This window comes from Centropristis striata, chromosome 12 (assembly GCF_030273125.1).
Source record: "Centropristis striata isolate RG_2023a ecotype Rhode Island chromosome 12, C.striata_1.0, whole genome shotgun sequence".
NCBI classification, from domain to species: domain Eukaryota; kingdom Metazoa; phylum Chordata; class Actinopteri; order Perciformes; family Serranidae; genus Centropristis; species Centropristis striata.
Window position 1 is genome coordinate 1,367,389 of NC_081528.1, and position 25,308 is coordinate 1,392,696.

Consider the following 25,308-nt stretch of genomic DNA (forward strand, 5'->3'; position numbering starts at 1 on the left):
ATGACCGGCTAATGTGACTGGCTAATGTGGCCGGCTAATGCGACCGGCCAGCTAATGTGACCGGCTAATATGACCGGCTAATGTGACCGGCTAATGTGACTGGCTAATATGACCGGCTAAGGTGACTGGCTAATATGACCGGCTAATATGACCGGCTAATATGACCGGCTAATGTGACTGGCTAATGTGGCCGGCTAATGCGACCGGCCAGCTAATGTGACTGGCTAATGTGACCGGCAAATATGACCGGCTAATTAGACCGGCTAATGCGACCGGCTTTCTTGAATGTTTCGTTCCGGGGTCACACTCCAGCGCGGGGTGCAGCATGCGGCTCATGTGTTGTCTTGTCATACATGCCGACGAAAATCCAATTCCAATCTCATCTGGGTGTCTTAATCAGATTTGTAGACCTCGACTTTAGTTGGACTAACATACGTTTTTTTTCAAGTGTCATGCAAACGTACTGAGTGAGGAGCAGAAACTCATCATACAGAATCTTTATTTATTTCGTTTGTTCTCTTTTGTTCTTTCTCTCTTTCTCTCTCTTTCTTTCTCTCTCTCTTTCTTTCTTTCTTTCTTCCTTTCTTTCTCTCTTTTACTTGTTACTCTTTTACTTGTTGAATTGAACTTAGTACTGGGCCTCCGGGAACTTTCTTTCTTTCTTTCTTTCTTTCTTTCTTTCTTTCTTTCTTTCTCTTTCTTTCTTTCTTTCTTTCTTTCTTTCTTTCTTTTACTTGTTGAATTGAACCTTGAAACAAACTTTAACTCTTTGCTCTTTTTATATATTTCACTGTAGGAGTTCAGTTCTTCTTCTGGGTGTCTGATATCTCGACCCTCCCCCCTGTCCTCCCCTGTCCCCTCCTCTCCTCCTCTCCTCCTCCTCCTCCCCTCCTCCTCCTCCCCCTCCTGTTTATAAGTCTCTCCCCTCCTGGATCCTGGAGGGACGGCGGCTGCAGAGCAGGAAGAAGCAGAAGAAGAAGCAGAGAGGACGGAGAGAAAGCAGCAGAGAGAAAGAAAGAAAGAGCAGCAGCAGCATTAGAAGAAGAAGAAGTGTTTGTGGAGATGAAGGTGTGTGTGCTGGTCCTGGGTCTGGCCCTGGTTCTGACCGTGGTTCTGGCCCGGTCCCCGTACCAGGCGGTCCTGCAGCACAGCCGGATCCGAGGCCGGCAGCAGGGGTGAGTCCCACTCCTCACATCTCACATTTCACATCTTTCATATTCACTTCCTCTGTAATAATATTCATACTGCAGAGTATGCTCATTTGGCTCCTGGATCTCCATTTATCATCATAATAATCTGTTGATTAGTTTATATATATATATGTATATATACCCAAAATTTAACAGATTTTTTTTATTAACAAGAAAAATGCATAATGTAAAAATTAACAGAACAGAAGGTTAAATATTCATAATAAAAAACAGTTGTGCAAAAAGAAATTGCAACTATGATAACATACTTCAGATACTTGTACTTTTGAAAATTAGTATTGTATCTGGATACAACGTTTTAGTATTGATACTTTTAGTATTTTGATTAAATACTATGAAAGTCTGACATTGATGAAATTCTGAAATTGCTATTTTTTAATAGAAAAAATTCTAAAAAAAATTTTTTATTTCGTTCTATCTTCTATCTATCTTTCTATATCTTCTTTTATATTATAAAAAACATAAATGTGTTGTTTAAAACCAGCAGAAACTGGAGCCGCTGATTCTGATTCTTTATGAATTAATGTCATGTGTGAATATGAACACTTTAGTCACTTGATTATATAAGATCATAATGTCAGTCTGTGAACAAACTAAATCAACATAAATTATAATATTTGATCCATAAACTGAGAACGATAAAGATTAATAAATAAATATCAGTATCAGCTGAATCTCTAACAGATTTATTTATGTCTGTCTGTCTAGTGACTTTATTTATTTAAGTAATTTTTATATTTCCAGTGAAGGAGCAGAAAGTCTCTCAGACTCTCAGCTGTGATAATATGAATCATATAGTGATTTATGACTCTGTGACACTTTAATGTGACTCGCTGTTTTATTTTACGAGCCTTTAAACTCCTCATGTCCAGTTTTTAGGTCCATTGAGGATGAATCTGTTTATATTTCAGGCAGTTTGTTCACATTATTATTAATAAATATATAAACACAGAGATTATCATTAGATTTACAAACTGTCTGACGGTCTTTGAACGCATCGCGTGATAAAGCTTCTGCCAGGAAAAAATAATAAACAAATCTGAGCTGAAAATGTTTGGAAGTGTTTCTCTCTGAGCAGATTAAAGAGACAAATGTTGTTTATAGACTTTATGTTTTATTATCATTCTTATAAAAATAAATGATCCAAGAAATGTTTTTATTTCTTTCTGAGTTATTATGGGATGCATGCACCGCTGTAGAGCTGCAGGAATTATAGATTTATACAGATTTATATATATTTTATCCATCAGGGACAGTAGTTAAAGTGTCCTCTGTGTCTCTTGTCCCCTGCAGGCCGAACGTCTGTGCCATGCAGCAGCTGAAAGGAACCGACAAGAAATATTTCACCAACTGTAAACAATGGTACCATCGCAAGATCTGCGGGAAACCCACGTGAGTCTGAGCTCCGTCCGTCTCTCACATGTCCAGGCTAACAAAGTGTCTCTGCTTCCTGTGAGGGACGCAGCGTCTCCGAGCTGCAGGACGGAGGAATGTCCCTCTCTCCGGAGGTGTCCTCACCTCTTATATAACCTCAGAACCATCAGTGTCAGAGAGCTGCTGCAGGGTTCATTCAGAGGACACAAACAGCTGCACAACAACTCCCGTCTCTCTCACACTCTCTGTTAGTGTTAGCCGTTAGCCGTTAGCTTCAGGGACACACTGCAGATAGAACCAGTCCATATATATCATATATCATCAATATGTAATCAATATATCTTCAATATATCGTCAATATATCATCAATATATCACCAATATATCATCAATATATCACCAATATATCACCAATACATCATCAATATATCACCAATATATTACCAATATATCACCAATATATAATCAATATATCATCAATAAATAATCAATATATCACCAATTTGTCTCCAACATATCATCAATATATCACCAATATATCAACCAATATATCACCAATATATTTATATATGTCATTAGCATCTAGGTCAATATATCACAAACATATCATCAATGTATCAACAATAAATCACCGATATATCATCAATATTTTACCAATATATCACCAATATATTACCGATATATCACAGATATATCATCAATATATAATCAATATATCACCAATATATGATGTATTGGTGATATATTGATGATATATCAATGACGAGTTTTAGACACTAACTGACGAGTTTTAGACACCAACTGACGAGTTTTACACACTAACTGACGAGTTTTAGACACAAACTGACAAGTTTTAGACACTAACTGACGAGTTTTAGACACTAACTGACGAGTTTTAGACACTAACTGACGAGTTTTAGACACTAACTGACGAGTTTTAGACAATAACTGATGAGTTTTAGACACCAACTGACGAGTTTTACACACTAACTGACGAGTTTTATACAATAACTGACGAGTTTTACACACTGACGAGTTTTAGACACAAACTGACGAGTTTCAGACAGTAACTGACGAGTTTTAGACACCAACTGACGAGTTTTACACACTAACTGACGAGTTTTAGACACTAACTGACGAGTTTTACACACTAACTGACGAGTTTTAGAAACAAACTGACAAGTTTTAGACACTAACTGACAAGTTTTACACACTAACTGACGAGTTTTAGACACAAACTGACGAGTTTTACACACTAACTGACGAGTTTTAGACACTAACTGACGAGTTTTAGACAATAAATGACGAGTTTTAGACACAAACTGATGAGTTTTAGACACTAACTTACGAGTTTCACACTACTTTCAGACAGACAAACACACACACCAACACCTGCTTTATTATCTTACGTGACTTCCTCCTCTTTTCCATTTTGAAAACAGTTTGAATTGTAATCTAATAATGTATGGCTGAGAGTCACTGGCCAGAGCCAAGCACACTCTAAATGTCTTTAGAAATGTTCTAGTTTCACTCTTTAGCTGTCGTCACTCTGTGTCTCAGTCTGGGACCTCCTCAACCAGACTCCATGGATAAAAACAGTGATTTTAGCTGACGGAGCACAAAGGTTGTTGGTGCAGCTGTTAGTTTGTGTTGTTGTGTGACTTCACACTTTAAAACTCCCGACTAACAGCTGAAAGCAGATACAGACCAGAAAATATTATAAATACAACAAAGTGAAAGTGATTCAGAGGTTTTCTGCTCAGTGGAAACTTTCCCACTGGAGGATCCTGATACTTTCAGACTCCAGCAGCAGAAACAAAGAGACTTCAGTCAGACTGAACACACACACACACACACACACACACACACACACACACACACACACACACACACACACACTCAGCATTAATGAGGCTCTGCAGCAGTGGACCAGCTGTGTCGCAGATCTCGCTCTGCATGAGCCGAGCAGGATTACTGTGTGTGTGTTTGTGTGTGTGTGTGTGTGTGTGTGTGTGAGTGTAGAAACAGTTTGTTGACTGGATGCTGTGGACAGACGAAGACTTTTTCAGGGACAAGAGGACAACACAGGCACTTTTATTAAAGGAACATTTAATAAATCCTCTCCAGCTGGTTAGCTTAGCTTAGCTTAGCTTAGCTTAGCATAAGAACAGCCACCCTGGCTCTGAAGCTCTGTGATGGACGGACAGGACAGACTCTGTTGGTTGCCAAACAAACCGTCACCGTAGCAACAGAGCAATGTGTTGTAAACAGTGTCTGTGATTGGCCGTCCGTTACCATGGAAACGGCTGCTTCCGCACTTTAACAGACAAACTGTTGGAATGATTAATCAGAACGAGAGAAAGATTCAGGTAGACAAATATCACCAATATATTTATATATGTCATCAGCATACAGGTCAATATATCATCAATATATTTATATATGTCATCAGCATACAGGTCAATATATTATCAATATATTTACATATCTCGTCAGCAAACAGGTCAATATATCATCAACATATCACCAATATATGTATACATGCTATCAGCATACAGGTCAATATATCATCAATATATTTATATAATATATTATCAATATATCACCATATATTGGTGATATATTGATAATATATGAGCAATGTATTGGTGATATATTAATGATATATTGACCTGTATGCTGATGACATATATACATATATTGGTGGATATATATATATATATATATATATATATTACATGATCAGTGTATGTACATATATACATATATTGGTGGATATATATATATATATATATATATATATATATATATATATATATATATATTACATGATCAGTGTGAGATGTTGAGCTGTGAATGATCAGTAAAGTTCAAACTCTTTCTGTCTGACTATGAGTGTGTCAGTTTGTGTGTGTTTGTTTGTGTGTGTGTGTGTGTGTGTGTGTGTGTGTGTGTTAGTGTGTTGGTCTGCAGAATGCTGAAATCAGCTTTTTCTCACAAACAGATTCTTTCAGTTCAGTTCAGATTCAGGAAACTAGAAAAAAAGAGGAAGTGAGACACACACACACACACACACACACACACACAGTAACAGTCATTCTTCTCTGTGACAGTTTAATGAGATTTACACTCATGTAGGTGTTTGTGTGTGTGTGTGTGTGTGTTACTGTGTCTGTGTGTTAATGTGTGTGTGTGTGTGTGTGTGTGTGTGTGCTCTCTTTGTGTTCCTGTGGAGGAGGATCAGGAGGTCAGAGGTCAGCAGAAGGAAGACTCATAACTCTGCTCATAACTCACAGACCCCCCCAACACACACACACACACACACACACACACACACACACACACACACACACAGTGAATGAAACAGTGTTTTACTTCTTTAAAGAGTTTTTCTGAAGTTTCAGTTGGTTGATAAGTTGCTGAGTCAGCAGAGATCAACAGGTCCTCAGTGTCTCTGCGTCCTCAGTTGGACAGCCTGGTCCCGTCTGTCTGTCCCTCTGGGGTAAAGACGTCTGTCTCTCGGCTGGAACCTTCCGGAAGGTTTCCTCCCTCGAGCTGCTTCGTCTGTTTGTTTTGTCAGAAGTCCACGGCGGCCATCTTTGTTTATGTGGAGACCAAACGGGAGTCGAGTTTCCATCTGGAGACATAATCAGTCCAGTGTGTCCCCCCACCCCACACACACACACTCACACACACACACACACACACACACACACACACACACACACACACACACTCACACACTCACATGCACACGCACACTCAGTAGATCTCCATCTGTTTACATTTTACTGCCGTGTGATTGGACGCTGCAGGAGCTCTGAGCTTCGTCCTTTTTCTGTCTCCAGACCAGGAATCTGATTTCACTAAAGACGCTGCAGAGAGACAGACGGAGACATATGAGACAAAGAGACACTGAGACACTGAGGACAGAGACACCAGGGGGACTCACTAATCAGATGTCTTTTCCTCCGTCCTGTGATTCCTCTGATCAGTTCTGAGTGAAAGTCTTTAGTTGTGACGAGTCGTTGAGTCTCTGAGCTTGTCGAGTTAAATTAAAGTTCCTGTTTATCGTCGATCCTCAGATTCAGATTCAGATTCAGGGGGACCGATGTGGACCCTGTCCCGGTTCCGGACCGGGTCGGTTTAGGGACAGCTGGTGGTTCTGTGAGCATCCTGCAGGCTGTGTGCAGGTGTCTTATTAAGAGTGTTTATTGGTGCTTTACAGTCATATTGGACTATAAACATTTGGACATTGACACAATTTTCAGCATCTTGGCTCTGTACACCACCGTCCAATGAGTTCTGACGCATTTGGCTGAATATTAGCAGATAATATTGCCCGAAACACTTCTGTCAGCAGTCACATCATCAATAAATAGAAGAGAAGTGGTTCCATTGGCAGCCATACCTGCCTCTACCATTACACCACCACCACCACGCTTCACCGATGACGTGGTGTTCTTTGGATCAGTTCCTTCCCTTCTCCAAACTCTTCTCTTCCCGTCATTCTGGTACAAGTTGATCTTTGTCTCATCTGTCCATAGGATGTTTTTCCAGAACTGCACAGGCTCTTTTAGATATTTTTTTTTTTTGGCAAACTCCAATCTGGCCTTCCTGATTTTGAGGCTCACCAATGATTTACAACTTGTGGTGAACCTTCTGTATTTACTCTGGAGAAATCTTCTCTTAACCCATAAGAACCCAGACCCAGTAATCCTTAAAGCAGGGGTCTCAAACGCAAATTACCTGGGGGCCTCTGGAGGCAGAATACACAACAAATACACAAAATGACAAAAAATACACAGAATTACCAAAAAAGACACAAAATTATTTAGAAAAAAGACACAAAAAGGACACAAAATTACCCAGAAAGACACAAAATTACTAAAAAAGACACAAAATTATTTAAAAAAAACACAAAATGAGTCAAAAAAGACACAAAATGACAAAAAAAGACACAAAATTACTAAAAAGACACAAAATTATAAAAAAGACATTCCAACACTGTTCACCTGATTTGGATGTGAATACCCTCAAATAAAACCCGGAAGTCTGACTTTAAACCTCTGAAGTCCAGGAGATTTTGGTTCAAATTTGTCTGTCCTTATATCACATGCATGGCTCCTTTTTCTCCACACAAACTTGGCTATCAGTCAGATTTTTCATTTTATTTTAAATAACAAAGTATAAAGCTGCCAGGAACCCAAAATACAAACAAAAGACACAGGTGTCTATGGAAATGTACTTTTTTAAATTTTTATTTTTATTTTTTTTTTACCATTTATACACACAAAAACAGCAGAAAAAAATAAACAAAACTACAAAACAGTCTATTTACATGTAAATTAAAAATAGTAAAAGTTTTCATTGTAGAAAGAAAAGTAACATTTTATGGTGAAATGGTCTAGAAACATAAATGTCACACTGTGAAAGCTCCTATGGTTGAACTTTAACCGGCTTTCTCAGCTTGTCTACATATCATATATAAATAAAGTTATTACTGTAAATAAAATGTGTTTTTTCAATAAATAGATGGACCCCAGAGGGTTAACTAGCTTGCTCAGCTTTTCTACATATGATATATAAATAAAGTTATTACTGTAAATAAAACATGCTCAATGTATTTTCAATAAATAGATGGACTCCAGAGGGTTGAAGCACATCTGGATTGTTTCAATTCAAATCCATTGTGGTGGTGTACAGAGCCAAAATCCTAAAAAATTGTGTCAATATCCAAATATTTAAGTTATGTTCTCACTCAGGCTGCTCCCTCTCTTCGTGCCCTGCCGAGCTCGCTCAGCCACGCTGCTCTCAGGAGTTATTGAAGCCTTTTAGATGTTAAAGTCACGTCTTATGTGTTTTCTGCTGTCGTTCTGATGATTCTCTGTTAAAGTTCATCTGGACAGTGAGAAGATTATTTAAAATAAAAACAGGTTGAAGCTGCTGATCATGTGATCCTGCAGCTCTGTGAAGGGAATCATTCATAATATTTATTCTCTTTAATGAACGTGTTTCCAGACGGTCACGCTCAGCTCCGTTTCCTCTGTGAGGCTCTGGGACATTTTATTTTGTAGGGATCAGGAAGTGAGGCTCCTGGTGGGTTGGTGTTTTTCCTGGCGGTCCCCCGTCAGATTCCTCTTCTCTCCGAGGAAATGAGCTTTATGAGCCCAGACGGCTGAGCCACATTTATTATGGAAATCTCTACAGGAAGTCATGAAGGGCTCCACGCCTCGTTACAGCCCACATGAGACCAGAACCTGAGACCAGAACATGAGACCAGAACAGGAGACCAGAACCGGAGACCAGAGGGTTCTAGTCTCAGCCCACATGAGACCAGGACCATCAAACGCTCCCATTCCTGCACAGAAACTCAAACAAGACTGAACTCAGTCAGGAGTTCATTCTGACAGCTGAGGACCTGCACAGAGGACAATCTGTCCTCAGTTCTGTCTGTCCTCAGGTCTGTCTGTCTTTAGGTCTGTCCTCAAGTCTGTCTTATGGTCTGTCTGTCTTCAGGTCTTTTCTCAGGCCTCTCTGTCCTCAGGTCTGTCTGTCCTCTGGTCTGTCTTATGGTCTGTCTGTCTTATGGTCTTTTCTCAGGCCTCTCTGTCCTCAGGTCTGTCTGTCCTCAGGTCTGTCTTATGGTCTGTCTGTCTTATGGTCTTTTCTCAGGCCTCTCTGTCCTCAGGTCTGTCTGTCCTCAGGTATGTCTTATGGTCTTTTCTCAGGCCTCTCTGTCCTCAGGTCTGTCTGTCCTCAGGTCTGTCTTATGGTCTGTCTGTCTTATGGTCTTTTCTCAGGCCTCTCTGTCCTCAGGTCTGTCTTTCTTCAGGTCTGTCTGTCCTCAGTCCCGGATTTCAGAATTTCAGATTACAGAATAAATAAACTCAGCCATGTTTGTCTCTGTGGACGTGCAGCAGGTTCTGAGGACTGAAGCTCTGATCTGATCTGATCTGATCTGATCCAGGTCCAGGACTGTAGAGTCCTGTGGCGGATCCGGACCTCCGTAAACAAGGATTAAACAACAGTTGCTGTGTAAACTCTTGGTGTCATGGAAACGGTGGTCTGTTCAGGAGCACATATTTTTATTAGCATCATTATTCACAGACAGGAATTTATGTGTCTCCTGCAGCAGAATCTCTGTGAAAGGTTACAAGCTTCCCAGGTGGAAAAACTCACTTTTATGGAGACGTTTTTCCTCCTGAGGCTGAAATCTGCTGAACATGTCGCTGAGCGGAGCGCGAGGCGTTCAGGTGCAGCCGGTAAACACAGAAACAGGACGGGGACATGTCCTCATGTGTTGTTGTCTCCTCCTGCAGGGTGATCACCTACGAGTGCTGTCCCGGCTACGAGAGGATCCCCGGAGAGAAGGGCTGTCCCGCTGGTACGACAACTCACGTTATGATTTCAGTTTGGAATATGACTTTAAATATACCGCCAAAGATGGTGATAAAACACAATAGTAGTATGTAGAGACAAAGGTCCCTAAAACAGTTTAACCCTTTATGGTACGGTGTTGCCCCATTTTTGGGTGGTCAAATTTATACAATGCATGTTTTTGAGTGTTGCAATACTTTTAAAAAAGACAAAAAGACAGAAGAGTATAGGGAACCAATAGCAATCCTTTAATTTGTCACATGACCTCCAGAAGGCCATATTGAAACCCTATTTTGTAGACTTTTCAAAAGGAAACAGCTTTGCCATTTTGTGCCACAAAAAAAACAACATATAATACCACTGATTGATTTAGCATCTTTTTTGGTAATTTTATATGTTTTGGGGGGTCATTTTGTGACTTCTTTGGTCTTTTTTGGGTAATTTAGCATCTTTTTTTGGTAATTTTACATGTTTTTGGGGTCTGATAGGTGAGTAAACCTTCATTTTTGATAGTTTCATACACTTAGACTGTTGAAGACATTAATTTCAATGGGTCGTTGGTTCAATGGTTCAATGTTTCCTACAGGCAACATTCAGACAAGAAACTGGTTAAAAAAGTTCCTTTTATAATGTTTTTAAATTTAAAATGTTATGTATTGTTCCCTGTTGAAGCTACTGAATCTTAAACACATGTTTATTAAATAAATTATGTTAAAATTAATTTAAAAAACGTTCTTTTTCACTTGTGCACCGTTATGGTACAATGTACCCCCAAAACTTCCAAATATTTTTAAATAAAATTTTTCAGATTACGTTTATTTAGTCTATTTTAAGACAAAAACCCCCACATTCTTTTCCTAATTGGCATCATGATGCGTACCATAGAGGGTTATAAGCAATGCATCAATCGATAACAGAGAAACTGATCTAAATGTAGGCAGTTTTCTAAAAGTGCTGAGTCATGGTTGAAGAGAACTGGTGATAAAACACAATAGTAGTATGTTGAGATGGAGGTCCCCAAAAAAAACTTATGAGCAATGTAACAATTATGTGTGTCTGTTTTTTTGTGACAGCGCTGCCTCTGGTGAACATCTACAACACTCTGGGCGTGGTCGGAGCCTCCACCACCCAGATGTACTCTGAGCGAGCGCAGCTGAAGGAGGAGATTGAAGGTCCCGGCAGCTTCACCTTCTTCGCCCCGAGCAACGAGGCGTGGGCCGCCCTGCCCACGGTCAGACCCCCCCCCTCTGTCTCACAGTTTATCCATATCAGACACAATGTTTACAGTTTGTGACATCATTATTGTTGTTGTTGTTGTGTTGCAGGAGATCCTGGATGCTCTGGTGAGCAACGTGAACATCGAGCTGCTGAACGCTCTTCATTACCACATGGTGAACCGCCGGCTGACCTCCGAGGAGCTCAAACACGGATCCTCCTTCGCCTCCATGTACCAGGACTTCCACGTCCACATCCACCACTACCCCAACGGGGTCAGTCCTACACTCACACACTGTTACACACTGTAATTCACACATTAATTATTTATTTATTGAAGCCTGTTATGGTGTATAAAGGGTCATAACATTAGGGGACACTTTCAAAAGTCCAGTCCAGGTTCAACTGTGTCCCAGAAGTTATTGAAGCAATTTTTGGGTTGATACCATTTGCTGCACACATTGGGTGCTCAATAATGCAATTTTATTCATACCCAGAATGGATAAAAATGGTCAGATAAAACCTCCAGAATATAACGTTGGGTTACAGGGTAACCCTGGTTCTCTGAGTATAGAGAATAATTATTCTATATGTAGTCATAAGAAAGACAACATCAATATATCAAGACCTTTGGAACAACACAGAAGAATCCATGCTGAGATTTGGGTTCAAAAACTTTGGTAATTTTGGAGATTTCTGTATTTTCAGTGATTTTATGACGAGCACTTCTGTTCTACAAACTGCTGAGAAACCCGAATGATTGTCAATATAACTAGAAAAGCTGCACATCCTCTGAATGCTCCAGGTCTCTAGTTTGTGGTTGTAAAGTTTCATGAGGCTGTGATTATCCTAGAACTTTGCAGTGTTTTTTCAACAACTTACTTGGGCTCTATAGATTCATTAGATCTTCTAGTTTCATATGATATTTAGTATACTCCTAAAATTGTGCCCGCTACGGCTTCGGGAAAAAAATACAGCATATCATTCTGCCGGCCCGCCTGCTGGACTTCTGAATAGTAACAGGTTAAATCTCCAGTGGAGTTTCAGCAGTAACAGTATCTGTGTCTGCTGATCGATAGGTTTCAGTTCTCTTCTTCTCCTCCTCAGATCGTGACGGTGAACTGCGCTCGTCTCGTCAAACCCGACCAACACGCCACCAATGGCATCGTGCACGTGGTCGACCGCGTCATCACCGCCATCTCCAACAACGTGCACACGCTTCTCGATGTCGACGACGACCTGGAGACGCTGCGCGTGAGTTCATCTGTCAATCAATCAATCAATCAATCAATCAATCAATCAATCAATCAATCAATCAATCAATCAATCAATCAATCAATCAATCAATCAATCAATCAATCAATCAATCAATCAATCAATCGATGAGTCCACATCAGCAGGTGCAAGAGTTTCAGTCTCTGACTTCCTGTTCTGTGTTCCAGACGGCGATGACCGCCGCGGGTCTGTCCCCCATGTTGGAGACCGACGGTCAGTACACCATCTTCGCTCCCACCAACGAGGCCTTCGAGAAGATTCCTCAGGAGACCCTGAACCGGATCCTGGGAGACCCCGTGGCTCTGAAAGGTGACCAGCTGGTGACTGTTTGTTTGAACTAGATTTAACTGGATGAAGGTGAGGCTGATGTCGGTCCTCCTGTCCCCTCCTCCCCCCTTTAGACATGCTGAACTACCACATCCTGAAGAACATGCAGTGTGCCGAGTCCATCGTGTCGGGGACCCCCATGGAGACTCTGCAGGGCACCGTGCTGGAGGTCGGCTGTGACGGGGACCAGATGACTCTGAACGGGAAGGCCATCATCACCAAGAAAGACCAGCTGGGAACCAACGGAGTCATCCACTACATCAGCGAGCTGCTCATCCCCGACTCAGGTACCGTTACTACAACTAGTACAGCTAATACTGCATCCAATACTAACACTGCAGGTACATCTCAAAAGATTAGAATATCGTGAAAAAGTTCAATATTTTTTGTCAGTTATTTCAGAAAGTGAAACTCATAAAGTATATAAATTCATTACACATAGAGTGAAATATTTCAAGCCTGTTTTCTTGTTATTTGATGATTCTGGCTTAGAGATAATGAAAACACAAAACTCAGTGTCTCATAAAATTAGAATATTACATAAGATCAATTAAAAAAGGATAGTTCAAACACAAATGTCAGGCTTCTGAAAAGTCTGTTCATTTCTATCCATCAATACTTGGTTGGGTTCCTTTTGCATGGATTACTGCATTAATACTTGGTGGCATGGAGGAGATCAGCCTACAGCACCATGTTGCTTTTATAGCACCTTCCTTTTGACAACAGCCCATAGACTCCTATGGGGAGTTTGCTGGCCAGTTCAGCCCAGTAACACCATGGTCATTGAAGCAGCTTTTGGTACCTTTGCCAATCTGGGCAGGTGCCAAGTCCTGCTGGAAAATGAAAGCAGCATCTGCAAAGAGCTTGTGGAAGCATGAAGAGCTCTAAAATGTCCTGCTAGATGGCTGCTATGTTGACTGTGGACTTCAGAAAACACAGTGGACCAACACATATTTAACTTTTTCACAATATTCTAATTTTCTGAGACACTGAGTTTTGTGTTTTCATTATCTCTAAGCCAGTATCATCAAAATTACAAGAAAAACAGGCTTGAAATATTTCACTCTACACGTAATGAATCTATATAATGTATGAGTTTCACTTTCTGAAATGATTGACAACAAATATTGAACTTTTTCACGATATTCTAATTTTGTGAGATGTACCTGTACATTTATCAAAGACCTGAAGATCTAAGGCCTCCGTCAAGACTTCAGGAGAACACAGTAACATCTCCTGTTCAACGTTCTCTTGTTTTCAGCCAAAGTCCTCCTGGAGCTGGCTGAAGACTCATCTGTTGCCATGGCCACCAAGCTGTTTGTTGACGCCGGCCTGTCTCCTCATCTGACGGGCTCCGAGGCTCTGACCCTGCTGGCTCCTCTGGACGAAGCCTTCAGAGGTAACACCACCTGACCTCTGACCTCTGAGCTCCTCACACTCCTGTGTTTATTATTCTGTCTGTCTTTAAACAGGGAGACCTTTGTTTTCCAGTTGGATTCACCTGTCTGTCTCTCTGTCTCTGTAACAGGAAGTGACATGCGTATGACTCCTGACATGAAGAAGCTGATGACCAATCACATCCTGAAGCAGCAGCTTTCCTCCAATTCTCTGTACCACGGTCAGGAGCTGGAGACGCTGGGAGGACTCAAACTGCGAGTGTTCGTCTACAGAGACGTGAGAATTCTCTTTCCTCTTTTAATATTAACTTTTAATGAGACACAATGCCTCCTGCACGCTCTTATTGTGAAGGTTCATGAGGATCTGGATGGTTTTGGTGACTCGGAGCAGATGAAGACTCACCTGAGGTTCTTAGTCTGCTGCTGTTAGCCTGTTAGCATGTTAGCATGTTAGCAGCAACGAGAGTTTGGCAGCAAATGCTTGAAACGTCGAGCTTAGGAAATCTTTTGAACTCCTTAGAGAGACACTTTTAAACCTTTGAAATGTGAGTGATGGACTGACAAAGGAAGACCCTCAAGACTTCTGGATCATGTGCAGCGGAGATCTGAGACCTGCAGCTGAGACCTGCAGCAAGTAGAGACCTGCAGCAGAGACCTGAGTCCTGCAGCAGAGACCTGAGACCTGCAGCTGAGACCTGAGACCTGCAGCAGAGACCTGAGACCTTTAGTAGAGACCTGAGACCTGTAGTAGAGACCTGAGTCCTGCAGCAGAGACCTGAGACCTGCAGCTGAGACCTGAGACCTGCAGCAGAGACCTGAGACCTTTAGTAGAGACCTGAGACCTGTAGTAAAGACCTGAGACCTGTAGTAGAGTCCTGAGTCCTGCAGCAGAGACCTGAGACCTGCAGCAGAGACCTGAGACCTTTAGTAGAGACCTGAGACCTGTAGTAGAGACCTGAGACCTGCAGCAGAGTCCTGAGACCTGCAGCAGAGACCTGCAGCAGAGACCTGCAGCAAGAAGAGTCCTGCAGCAGAGACCTGAGACCTGCAGTCCATGACATCAGTCAGATTCACGTTTCCTTTCAGTGACATTAGCAGAACAGAAACTAAATACGGTTTTGCATCAAAACATTTAGTGCAATAATACATGATAAACAGAAAAGACGTGACAGGAAATGTCCCTATTCACATGTTCTGCTTCAGCAAACTGATCAACAGTCCTGCAGAGACCGGCTGTGAGACTGATGGGGGCTCGTTGGGGCTCGTTGAGGGTCTTTTAGGGTCTTTGAGGTTCTTTGAGTGTCTTTGTGGATCTTTGTGGGTCTTTGTGGATCTGCTGATGTTCAGAGGGACTTTGAGGAGCTCAGTCTGAGAAAGCTGAAGGAGGCGTTCTTCATCCAGATTCAGGAATCTTTATTTATCCCCAAGTGAGCCGTTCATCCTCAGTGAGACAGGGAGAGACCAGAGACTGTGAGGACGTCCAGCAGGACGGACAGGGAGAGTGGTGTGTCATCAGCGTGTCGGCGGAGTGACGAGTCGTGACCTGAGGAGACCTCGGACCCCTGAGGTCTGGACACAGATCTGATGATAATTTGTGGTCTTTATGGTGTTGGTTACATCATATTTAATGAATGTGGATCCAGCGGCCCCGGGTCCTGCAGGGGGCGCTGTGGTTGGTATGGAACCAGGACCTGTGACGCTGAGCGGCTGGTTCTGTCTCGCCGCAGACTTGTGGTCCCGCGTCCTGCGTCTGATGTTCTTCTGGTCCTGACGCCGCAGATTAAACTCTCTCCGTAATGACTAGATGATTTTCATTTTCCTGGAAATGAAAAGTTTTTAGCAGCTGAAACTTCACAAACACTTCAGACAGTTTCCACATTAAGGAAAGCTGAGTCACTGCATTCAGTCTTCTGTTGCCGGGCGGATCATCTGTCTCCACTGGCACTAAACGCCGTCTGTGGATCTCCAGCGATGACATCATGTGGTCGCTGAGTTCAGCTGCGTCATTAATAACTTTAACATGTTCGTTCATACTTTCACTGAATGATCCACTGAGAGGAACCACAGAACTTTATTCACCTAAAAAGGAGTTTTCAAATGCACGAAGACAGCAGGAAGTCGTCCCTCAGTCGTCCCACGTTCGTCCTTCCATCGTCCCTTGGTTTTCCCTCAGTCGTCTCTTGGTCGTCTCTCGGTCTTCCTGTACTGCGGCCTCATTACTGCGTCCACATGTGCTGCTGATGTCATCCTGAGGACCCTGTGGTGATGAATCAGAGCCTCCTGCAGAGACCAGGAGACACGCAGGGTCCACCAGGACCAGACAGGATGAAAGTTTCTCTGTATGCAGTATGCGGTTCTCTCTGCAGGACTCTGGGGGTCTCTGGAGGTCTCTCGGGGTCCCTGGAGGTCTCTGCAGGACTCTGGAGGTCTCTGGGGGTCTCTGGGGGTCTCTGGAGGTCTCTGCAGGACTCTGGGGTACTCTGGGGGTCTCAGGAGGTCTCTTGGGGTCTCTGGAGGTCTCTGCAGGACTTCGGGGGTCTCATGAGGTCTCTTGGGGTCTCTGGAGGTCTCTGGGGCTCTCCTCAGTGGCTCCACATGTTTCAGGTCCTGGACTCGTGGGTGGTTCACATTTCTGCTCAGTAATGAACTCTGCAGACCACAAAACCAGCTTCCTGTTTCCCACCGAGGATAAATCTTTCCAGACACTGTGTGTGTGTGTGTGTGTGTGTGTGGGTGGAAGTGTTTCAGGACACCGTCAGTATTAATATTAATGAATATCTTTCTTTATTTCTTTTTCATTCAGTTTTTTTCCTCCATTCCATCTCTGAGCTGTTTGTTTATCTGACAGATTCTGATTATTGACGCATAGTTTTTAGTAAATAAACAGATAATGATGTATAGTTACAGTCCTGATTATAACCTGGTGCAGACAGTGAGTGTGTTACTGAAGGTTCTGTGTTCTCTTTAGAACCTTTGCATCGAGAACGCCTGCATCGCCGCTCACGACAAGACAGGACGCTACGCCACCATGTTCACCGTGGACAAAGTCCTCACGCCGCCGATGGGCACGCTGATGGACGTCCTGAAGGCCGACGACCGCTTCAGGTCAGTGTGTGTGTGTGTGTGTGTGTGTGTGTGTGTGTGTGTCTATTAACCAGAGAACAGCTGTTTCCTGTGTGCTGAGTCAGCAGGTTGTGTTCAGCAGTTATTAGCTGGAACTTCATCATGTTATTATGTTATAACTGACTGACCTTTTCCTGAGATCTGAGAAACTAAAAAGTAACTTTTTGGCTTTTTACCTCATAAATTTCCCATTTTTAAGTGTTTCCATACTGTGGCAGGACTTGAATATTTTATTTTCATATATATTTTATATGTTTTATATTTTATATGAAGTGAGACTGAACCTGTTTGTTGGTGTTCAGATGGTTAAAAGTTTCCCTTTGGACCAACAAACTTTTACTTTTACTTTATATATATTTTATAAATATTCATATAATGCTGTTCAAGTGTTCAAGAATCAGACTCTGTTTTTAGATTTAGATTTATATTTGTGTATTTTGTGTCTTTTTTTGGTAATTTGTGTCTTTTTAGTCATTTTGTGTCTTTTTTTGGTCATTTTGTGTCTTTTTTAGTCCTTTGGTCCAACATAAAATGTGATTTTGAATCTTTTTTTAACTTTCAAAACACTATCATGCTCAATAAAGAATTTTAAATGTGTCAAATGTGACCAAAGGTGTCAAATCTACCATATAAGAGGGTTCCATCCAGTTCTATCATTTGATGCTAAATCTATTTGAGCTTGTCTCCAGTTTTACTTGGTATATCATCATCAAACTGAAACTGGCCTCATGGAGTTTACAGCCAGAACTTTAGAGGTAAATTTACAGTAGGGCTCCACGCTGCTTTGTTTTATACTCTGATGGAGGCAACAAGTCTGGATTATTTGGAGCTTTTGGACACTCCACAGGGTTAAACAACTTAAATGTGCTCTATAAATAAACTTTGACTTGACTGGACTCTGGATCAGACTGAGACCGGGTCTCATGGTCTCTGTGGTCTCTGTGGTCCTGTTCCAGCATGCTGGTGGGGGCCATCCAGACGGCAGGGATGACGGAGCTGCTGAACCAGCCGGGGGCGCTCACCTTCTTCGCCCCGACCAACGACGCCTTCAACGCTCTGCCGCGGGCCGAGCTCAACAGGCTGCTGCGTGAGTCTTTAACCTCTTTCATCTTAATAATGTTTAATAAATCAACTTCCAGAGCGTCTGTCCCTGGAACGCTTCGGAACATTTCCTGCACGGCTCATAAACCAACAACTGAAGACATAGATATAAAAGAACCACAGAAAGATACAAAACAACCACAAACAGACGCCAAACAACCGCAAACAGATACAAATCAACCACAAAGAGAAACAAAACCACAAAAAGACACAAACCAATTACAGACACAAAACAATTACAAAGAGAAACAGATCAACCACAATGAGACACAAATCAAACACAGAGAGACGCAAAACAACTACAAAGAGACACAAAACAACCACAAAGAGATACAAATCAACCACAAAGAGATATAAAAAAACACAAAGAGACACAAAACAAACACAAAGAGACACAAAACAAACACAAAGAGACAAATCGACTACAAAGAGACACAAAACAAACACAAAGAGACACAAATCAAACACAAGTTTATACAAAACAACTACAAAGAGATACAAATCAACCACAAAGAGATATAAAAAAAACACAAAGAGACACAAAACAAACACAAAGAGACAAATCGACCACAAAGAGACACAAATCAAACACACATTTATACAAAACAAACACAAATTGACAGAGACACAAAACAACCACAAAGAGACACAAAAGAAGACCAGAAAGAGGCTGAAGAAGTGCATCCAGCAGCTGGTAGATCTTAAAGTGTGTTTGTGTGTGAGTCCTGAGACACGTTGAGGACAGCGGTGGTTCAGTGTTTTCGTGTCTCCGCTGTAACAAAGTGTCTGCAGCTTCGTTAAACAAACTGCTGAGCGTCTGAAGGTTTGGGCTCCTTGTTTGGTTCGACGGTTCTGAAACATTCTGTTGATGTGACTCAGAGACGTTTATATAAACTGAGAGCAGCTTCACTGTCGACCTAATAAAGACACGGACAGCTGCTCAGACTGCAGGTTGGGACGTTATACTGAGACATTAAACTGGGACATTAAACTGGGACATTAAACTGAGACATTATACTAAGACATTAAACTGAGACATTAAACTGAGACATTAAACTGAGACATTAAACTGAGACATTAAACTGAGACATTATACTAAGACATTAAACTGAGACGTTAAACTGAGACATTAAACTGAGACATTATACTGAGACATTAAACTGAGACGTTAAACTGAGACATTATACTAAGACATTAAACTGAGACATTAAACTGAGACATTATACTGAGACATTAAACTGAGACATTAAACTGAGACATTATACTGAGACATTATACTGAGACATTAAACTGAGACATTAAACTGAGACATTAAACTGAGACATTATACTGAGACATTAAACTGAGACATTATACTGAGACATTAAACTGAGACATTAAACTGAGACATTATACTGAGACATTATGCTGAGACATTAAACTGAGACATTATACTGAGACATTACACAGGCTGAAATCCGTTAAATATAATTAAATATCTAACTATGAAATCTGCACAAAACTGTCCAGCTCTAAATTTTACACATATATACGTCCTTTTATAATAATTTTCCATATTTTACCTTCTTCTTGTCTGTTTATCATTCTTTATTTTTTATTTGATCTAAAATAAAACAGAATAGAATTCCACTTATTGAAAGTTTGTGTTGAGCTTTCAAGTTGTTGTTTTTTAACCAATAAAAGCTCATTTATAAATCTTGAAAGGGCTCCTACATTTGAAATGTGGTTGAGAGAGCTGGGAAATGTTTTACACTTGGAGAAAATCAGGTACATCATATCTGCTAAAGAGGATATCTTTAAAAAAAAATCTGGCAACCTTTTTCTTGATTTAATGTCTAAAAACTGAATTAGTGCTTTTCTGTTGCCATTTATTTTATACCCATGTTTTGTTTGTCTCGTGTCAAAAACTCTATCAAAAAAAACCTGTACGGTTCTGTGTAGCTCCACCAACTATCTCTAATTTGTATATATTTTTCTGTTATGAAAACAATAATATTTATACTATTAATAATTAAAATAATTTTATATATTGATAATAGTGCCACCTGCAGGAAGTTGTTATTTAATAACTTGAGTATTCTTTGGGTTTTCAAAATTCTTTTAATTACTTTTTGTCATGAGGGTCCATAGATGCTGTGTGCAAAGTTTGGTGGAAAACGATCAAATTGCCTAGGAGGAGTTCGAAAAAGTAGGTTTACGAAATTTCGCGAATTTGCGAAAAAAACAAAAAAAACGGTAGGCGAAAATGGGCGTGGCCTATATCACGAGACTCAGCACAACTCAGTGAACGCGTGGATATAAGGTTTTTGAATGTGCGATAAAGTATGTGGGAGTTATTAGCCAAAATGCACTTTCCTTTAATATAGCGCCACCTAGTGGTGGAAATTCAGGATGACTATAGATTATAAAATGTATCGCCATGTGTGACTTATATTTAAAGTTTCATGAGTTTTTGAGTATGTTCAGGCAGTGAAAAATGCGATCATTTGGGACCAAGAAAAATAATAATAAAAAGAAAAAGAAGAAAAAGAATAATCATTCGAAATACAAAAGGGACCTCGCAGGTCGTTGCCTGCTCGGGCCCTAATCAATACACAAATAAAGCTGATTTATGTGTGTTGTGTTTTTCTCAGGTGACTCTGTGCAGCTAACGGCGATGCTCAAGTATCACCTTGGCGACGGGATGCTGGTGAGCGGCGGCGTCGGCTCTCACACCAGGTTCAAACCTCAGCAGGGCGAGCGGCTGGAGATGGGCGTGGTCAGTGCTCTCTCCTCGTTAATCAATAACTAATAATCATGATGTCACTCATGACTCATCACCAGCTGCTCTCTCTTTGGGTTTCAGAGGAACTTCACCGTGTACGTGAACCGCATCCCGGTGGCGGCCGCCGACCTGATGGCGACTAACGGAGTCGTCCACGGAGTCAACAGCATCATCAAACCTCTGCGTGAGTCATTACAGCTTCATCCTGAACCCTGTACTCTACCTGCTCTATACTCTACCTGCTCTATACTCTATACTCTACCTGCTCTGTACTCTACCTGCTCTATACTCTATACTCTACCTGCTCTGTACTCTACCTGCTCTATACTCTATACTCTACCTGCTCTGTACTCTACCTGCTCTGTACTCTATACTCTACCTGCTCTATAATCTACCTGCTCTATATTCTGTACTCTACCTGCTCAGTACTCTACCTGCTCTGTACTCTACCTGCTCTATACTCTACCTGCTCTATACTCTGTACTCTACCTGCTCTATACTCTACCTGCTCTATACTCTATACTCTACCTGCTCTGTACTCTACCTGCTCTATACTCTATACTCTACCTGCTCTGTACTCTACCTGCTCTGTACTCTATACTCTACCTGCTCTATAATCTACCTGCTCTATATTCTGTACTCTACCTGCTCAGTACTCTACCTGCTCTGTACTCTACCTGCTCTGTATTCTACCTGCTATATACTCTACCTGCTCAGTATTCTACCTGCTCTGTACTCAACCTGCTCTGTACTCTACCTGCTCTCTACTCTACTTGCTCTATACTCTACCTGCTCTATACTCTAACTGCTTTATACTCTGTACTCTACCTGCTCTATATTCTGTACTCTATCTGCTCTATATTCTGTACTCTACCTGCTCTATACTCTGTACTCTACCTGCTCTATAATCTGTACTCTACCTGCTCTATATTCTGTACTCTACCTGCTCGATATTCTGTACTCTACCTGCTCTATACTCTGTACTCTACCTGCTCTCTTTGTACTCTATCTGCTCTATACTCTGTACTCTACCTACTCTGTACTCTACCTACTCTATACTCTAAACTCTACCTGCTCTGTACTCTACTTGCTCTATACTCAACCTGCTCTGTACTCTACTTGCTCTATACTCAACCTGCTCTGTACTCTACCTGCTCAGGTGTGTAACAGGTGTGTGTGTGTGTATGTGTGTGTGTGTGTGTATGTGTGTGTGTGTGTGTGTGTGTGTGTGCAGCTCCTAAGGTGGACCGTGTGCAGGCTGACGGACCTGCAGCTCCTCTCAGAACGGACTCGTCCTCCCGGGTCAGAACACAAACGTCTTCTTTTATTTTGTTCCATCAGAAAATAATTCAAAAACGTATGAAATAATTCTGACGTCTCCTCTCTCCGTCCTCAGGTCGACTCCAAGAGCTTCAGGAACGGTGAGTTTCTGCTTTCTGACGTGGTTCAGGTTTAACTGGGCTTACCCCCAATGATGTCCCCAGTCCCAGACTAAAAACTGAACGTCTTTAGTAAATCTATGAGTTTTACTGGAGTCACGGCGCTCCGTCATCTCCATGGTTCAGTTTAAGGTAGTAATCTGTTTCATATCAGTCTGTTCTAGTCTTGGTTTGGATCAAATCAACCTGTTTGATATTATCTCAAGTCTCAGTGACGTCACACAATCACCAACCAATAGATGAGCGGGGAAAGGTCCCGGTTCAGACTGGTTCAGACTGGCTCCTGACTGGTTCCAGACTGGTTCCAGACTAGTTCCTGACTGGTTCCTGACTGGTTCTAGACTGGTTCCAGACCGGTTCCAGACTGGTTCCTGACCGGTTCCAAACTGGTTCCAGACCGGTTCCAGACTGGTTCCAGACAGGTTCCAAACTAGTTCCACACTGGTTCCAGACTGGTTCCAGACCGGTTCCAGACCGGTTCCAGACTGGTTCCAGACCGGTTCCAGACCGGCCAGTTAAACCACTTCCACAGGAAAAAGGAACATCACAATAATGCCTCAATAAAAATCTAGTGATGTCATATATTTAGATGTGTCTTTTTTTTTTTTAGCAATTTTGTGTCTTTTTTTCCGTAATTTTGTCTTTTTCTAATATATATATATATATTTTTTAGTAATTTTGTGTATTTTTGGGGTCATTTTGTGTCCTTTTTTTGGGGCATTTTGTCTCTTTTTTAAAGTAATTTAGTGGGGTTTTTTTTTTAGTAATTTTGTGTCTTTTGGTCATTTTGATACTGCCTCCAGCGGCCCCCAGGTAATTTGAGTTTGAGACCCCTGTTTTAAAGTCTTCTGATGTATCGGTAACATTAGTGTGTGACTCTGACTCTGTGTGTGTGTGTGTGTGTGTGTGTGTGTGTGTGTGTGTGTAGACGACCTGTTCCAGAAGGTGATCCGGAGCCGCTCCAGCCGGACGATGAGCCAGTGAAGCTGCAGGACGTCTGAGGAGCCAAAGAGCAGAAGAAGAAGAAGAAGCAGAAGAAGAAGAATCCCCTCCAGCCTCCAGACGGCTGATCTGGTTCAGTCCCAGAGAGAAACGCTTCAACTTTACTCTAACTTTCCTTCATCACGTCCCGACTCACCGTCTCTGTAGGAAAGATCAAACGTTTAGTGTCTAAATGTGACTTCAACTGGATAAAAAGTCAGTTTGTGACCAGAAAAACAAAGATAAAGTCGACTTTTTTAATAGATTTTTATGCAAAACATTTTAAAAACAAACGTTATAAAATGTGATGAAATATACAAACACCATGTTTCAGTGACTGAAGGATTCTGGGTAATCAGACTCTGTGTGATGTTTTCTTTCTTTATGTTAATGTGTCAAAATGCAGAATATGATAATGAAGGTTGTTGAAAGGCATTCTGGGAAATGTAGGAAACCACTAGGTGAGTGTGACGAGTGTCTGGAGGGTCTGAGGGGATTTATTTTTTTATTTTTTTATTTTCTCTGTACTGTAAACAACAAACAAACAGTTTGAACTTTCACATGGAAAACTTTTGTAAAGTGTGTTTCTGTTTACTGTCTGAGCTCAAACAAACAAACAAAACAAACAAACAAACAAGTTGTTTGAAGGATTTCTGTAACTTTTTTAGGATTTTTTTTCTCTTTGTGTTTTTTGTAAAATAAAACTGAAAAATGAGCTCTGAAACACGAGTCGCCTGTAACTGAAGCTGAGCGTGTGTGTGTGTGTGTGTGTGTGTGTGTGTGTGTGTGTGTGTGAAAGGCTGCAGAGCGTCGACGCGTCACACTCGTCACGCTGCGTTAAATCATCTGTAATCTGTGCACGTGAGCAGCGTGCACGTGTCCCTCGCTGCAGAGTGATGAAATATTAATGTGGTCCAGGTGAGCTCACACACACACACACACACACACACACACACACACACACAGACACACACACACACACACACACAGAGTCAGGGTCACACACTAGAGCTGCTTTTTACAGGATTTAATGTGAAGCAGTGAACGCCTCAGAAGCCTCAGTTGGTTTGGAGGGAAAAAGAACACACACACACACACACACACACACACACACACGAACACACAGACACACACACACACACACACACACACACACACACACTCACACACACACACACACACACACACACACACACACACATGCAGCAGAACACAAAGCAACAAATAAAAAGAATAAAACAGTGAAAAAGATTCATCAGCTGAATTCAGAGTCCCTCAGAGTCCTACAGAGTCCCTCAGAGTCCTTCAGAGTCCTACAGAGTCCCTCAGAGTCCTTCAGAGTCCCTCAGACTCCTTCAGAGTCCTTCAGAGTCCCTCAGAGTCCTTCAGAGTCCCTCAGAGTCCCTCAGAGTCCTTCAGAGTCCCTCAGAGTCCTACAGAGTCCTACAGAGTCTCTCAGAGTCCTACAGAGTCCTACAGAGTCTCTCAGAGTCCCTCAGAGTCCTACAGAGTCCTACAGAGTCTCTCAGAGTCCCTCAGAGTCCCTCAGAGTCCTACAGAGTCCTACAGAGTCCCTCAATGTCCCTCAGAGTCCTTCAGAGTCCCTCAGAGTCCTTCAGAGTCCCTCAGTGTCCCCCAGAGTCCCTAAGAGTCCCTCAGTGTCCCTCAGAGTCCCTCATAGTCCTTCAACACTTTATTCTCGTAATTATAATAAATAGTTGA

General features: G+C 41.7%; 1 protein-coding gene across 1 annotated transcript; it reads left to right on the forward strand.

Annotated features, from left to right (window-relative positions):
• The first annotated feature begins 953 nt into the window (after window positions 1-953).
• Window positions 954-24,310, forward strand: tgfbi (transforming growth factor, beta-induced). The gene is made up of 17 exons (XM_059346952.1): window positions 954-1,175; window positions 2,505-2,603; window positions 9,907-9,971; window positions 11,038-11,195; window positions 11,290-11,454; window positions 12,287-12,433; window positions 12,622-12,763; window positions 12,856-13,068; window positions 14,043-14,180; window positions 14,310-14,455; window positions 17,147-17,283; window positions 18,258-18,388; window positions 21,036-21,160; window positions 21,248-21,350; window positions 22,401-22,468; window positions 22,563-22,587; window positions 23,534-24,310. Exons 1-17 carry the CDS (start codon window positions 1,063-1,065, stop codon window positions 23,587-23,589), a joined length of 2,031 nt encoding a protein of 676 aa, XP_059202935.1. The 5' UTR covers window positions 954-1,062; the 3' UTR covers window positions 23,590-24,310.
• The last annotated feature ends 998 nt before the right edge of the window (window positions 24,311-25,308 follow it).

What these genes read in the sequence shown, in the direction of transcription:
- tgfbi (XM_059346952.1), top strand. Translation starts at nt 1,063, where the DNA reads ATGAAGGTGTGTGTGCTGGTCCTGGGTCTGGCCCTGGTTCTGACCGTG. An exon ending in CGTGGGCCGCCCTGCCCACG is followed by an intron (nt 11,196 to 11,289) that starts GTCAGACCCCCC and finishes GTTGTGTTGCAG; the next exon opens with GAGATCCTGGATGCTCTGGT. An exon ending in TCTGGACGAAGCCTTCAGAG is followed by an intron (nt 14,181 to 14,309) that starts GTAACACCACCT and finishes TCTCTGTAACAG; the next exon opens with GAAGTGACATGCGTATGACT.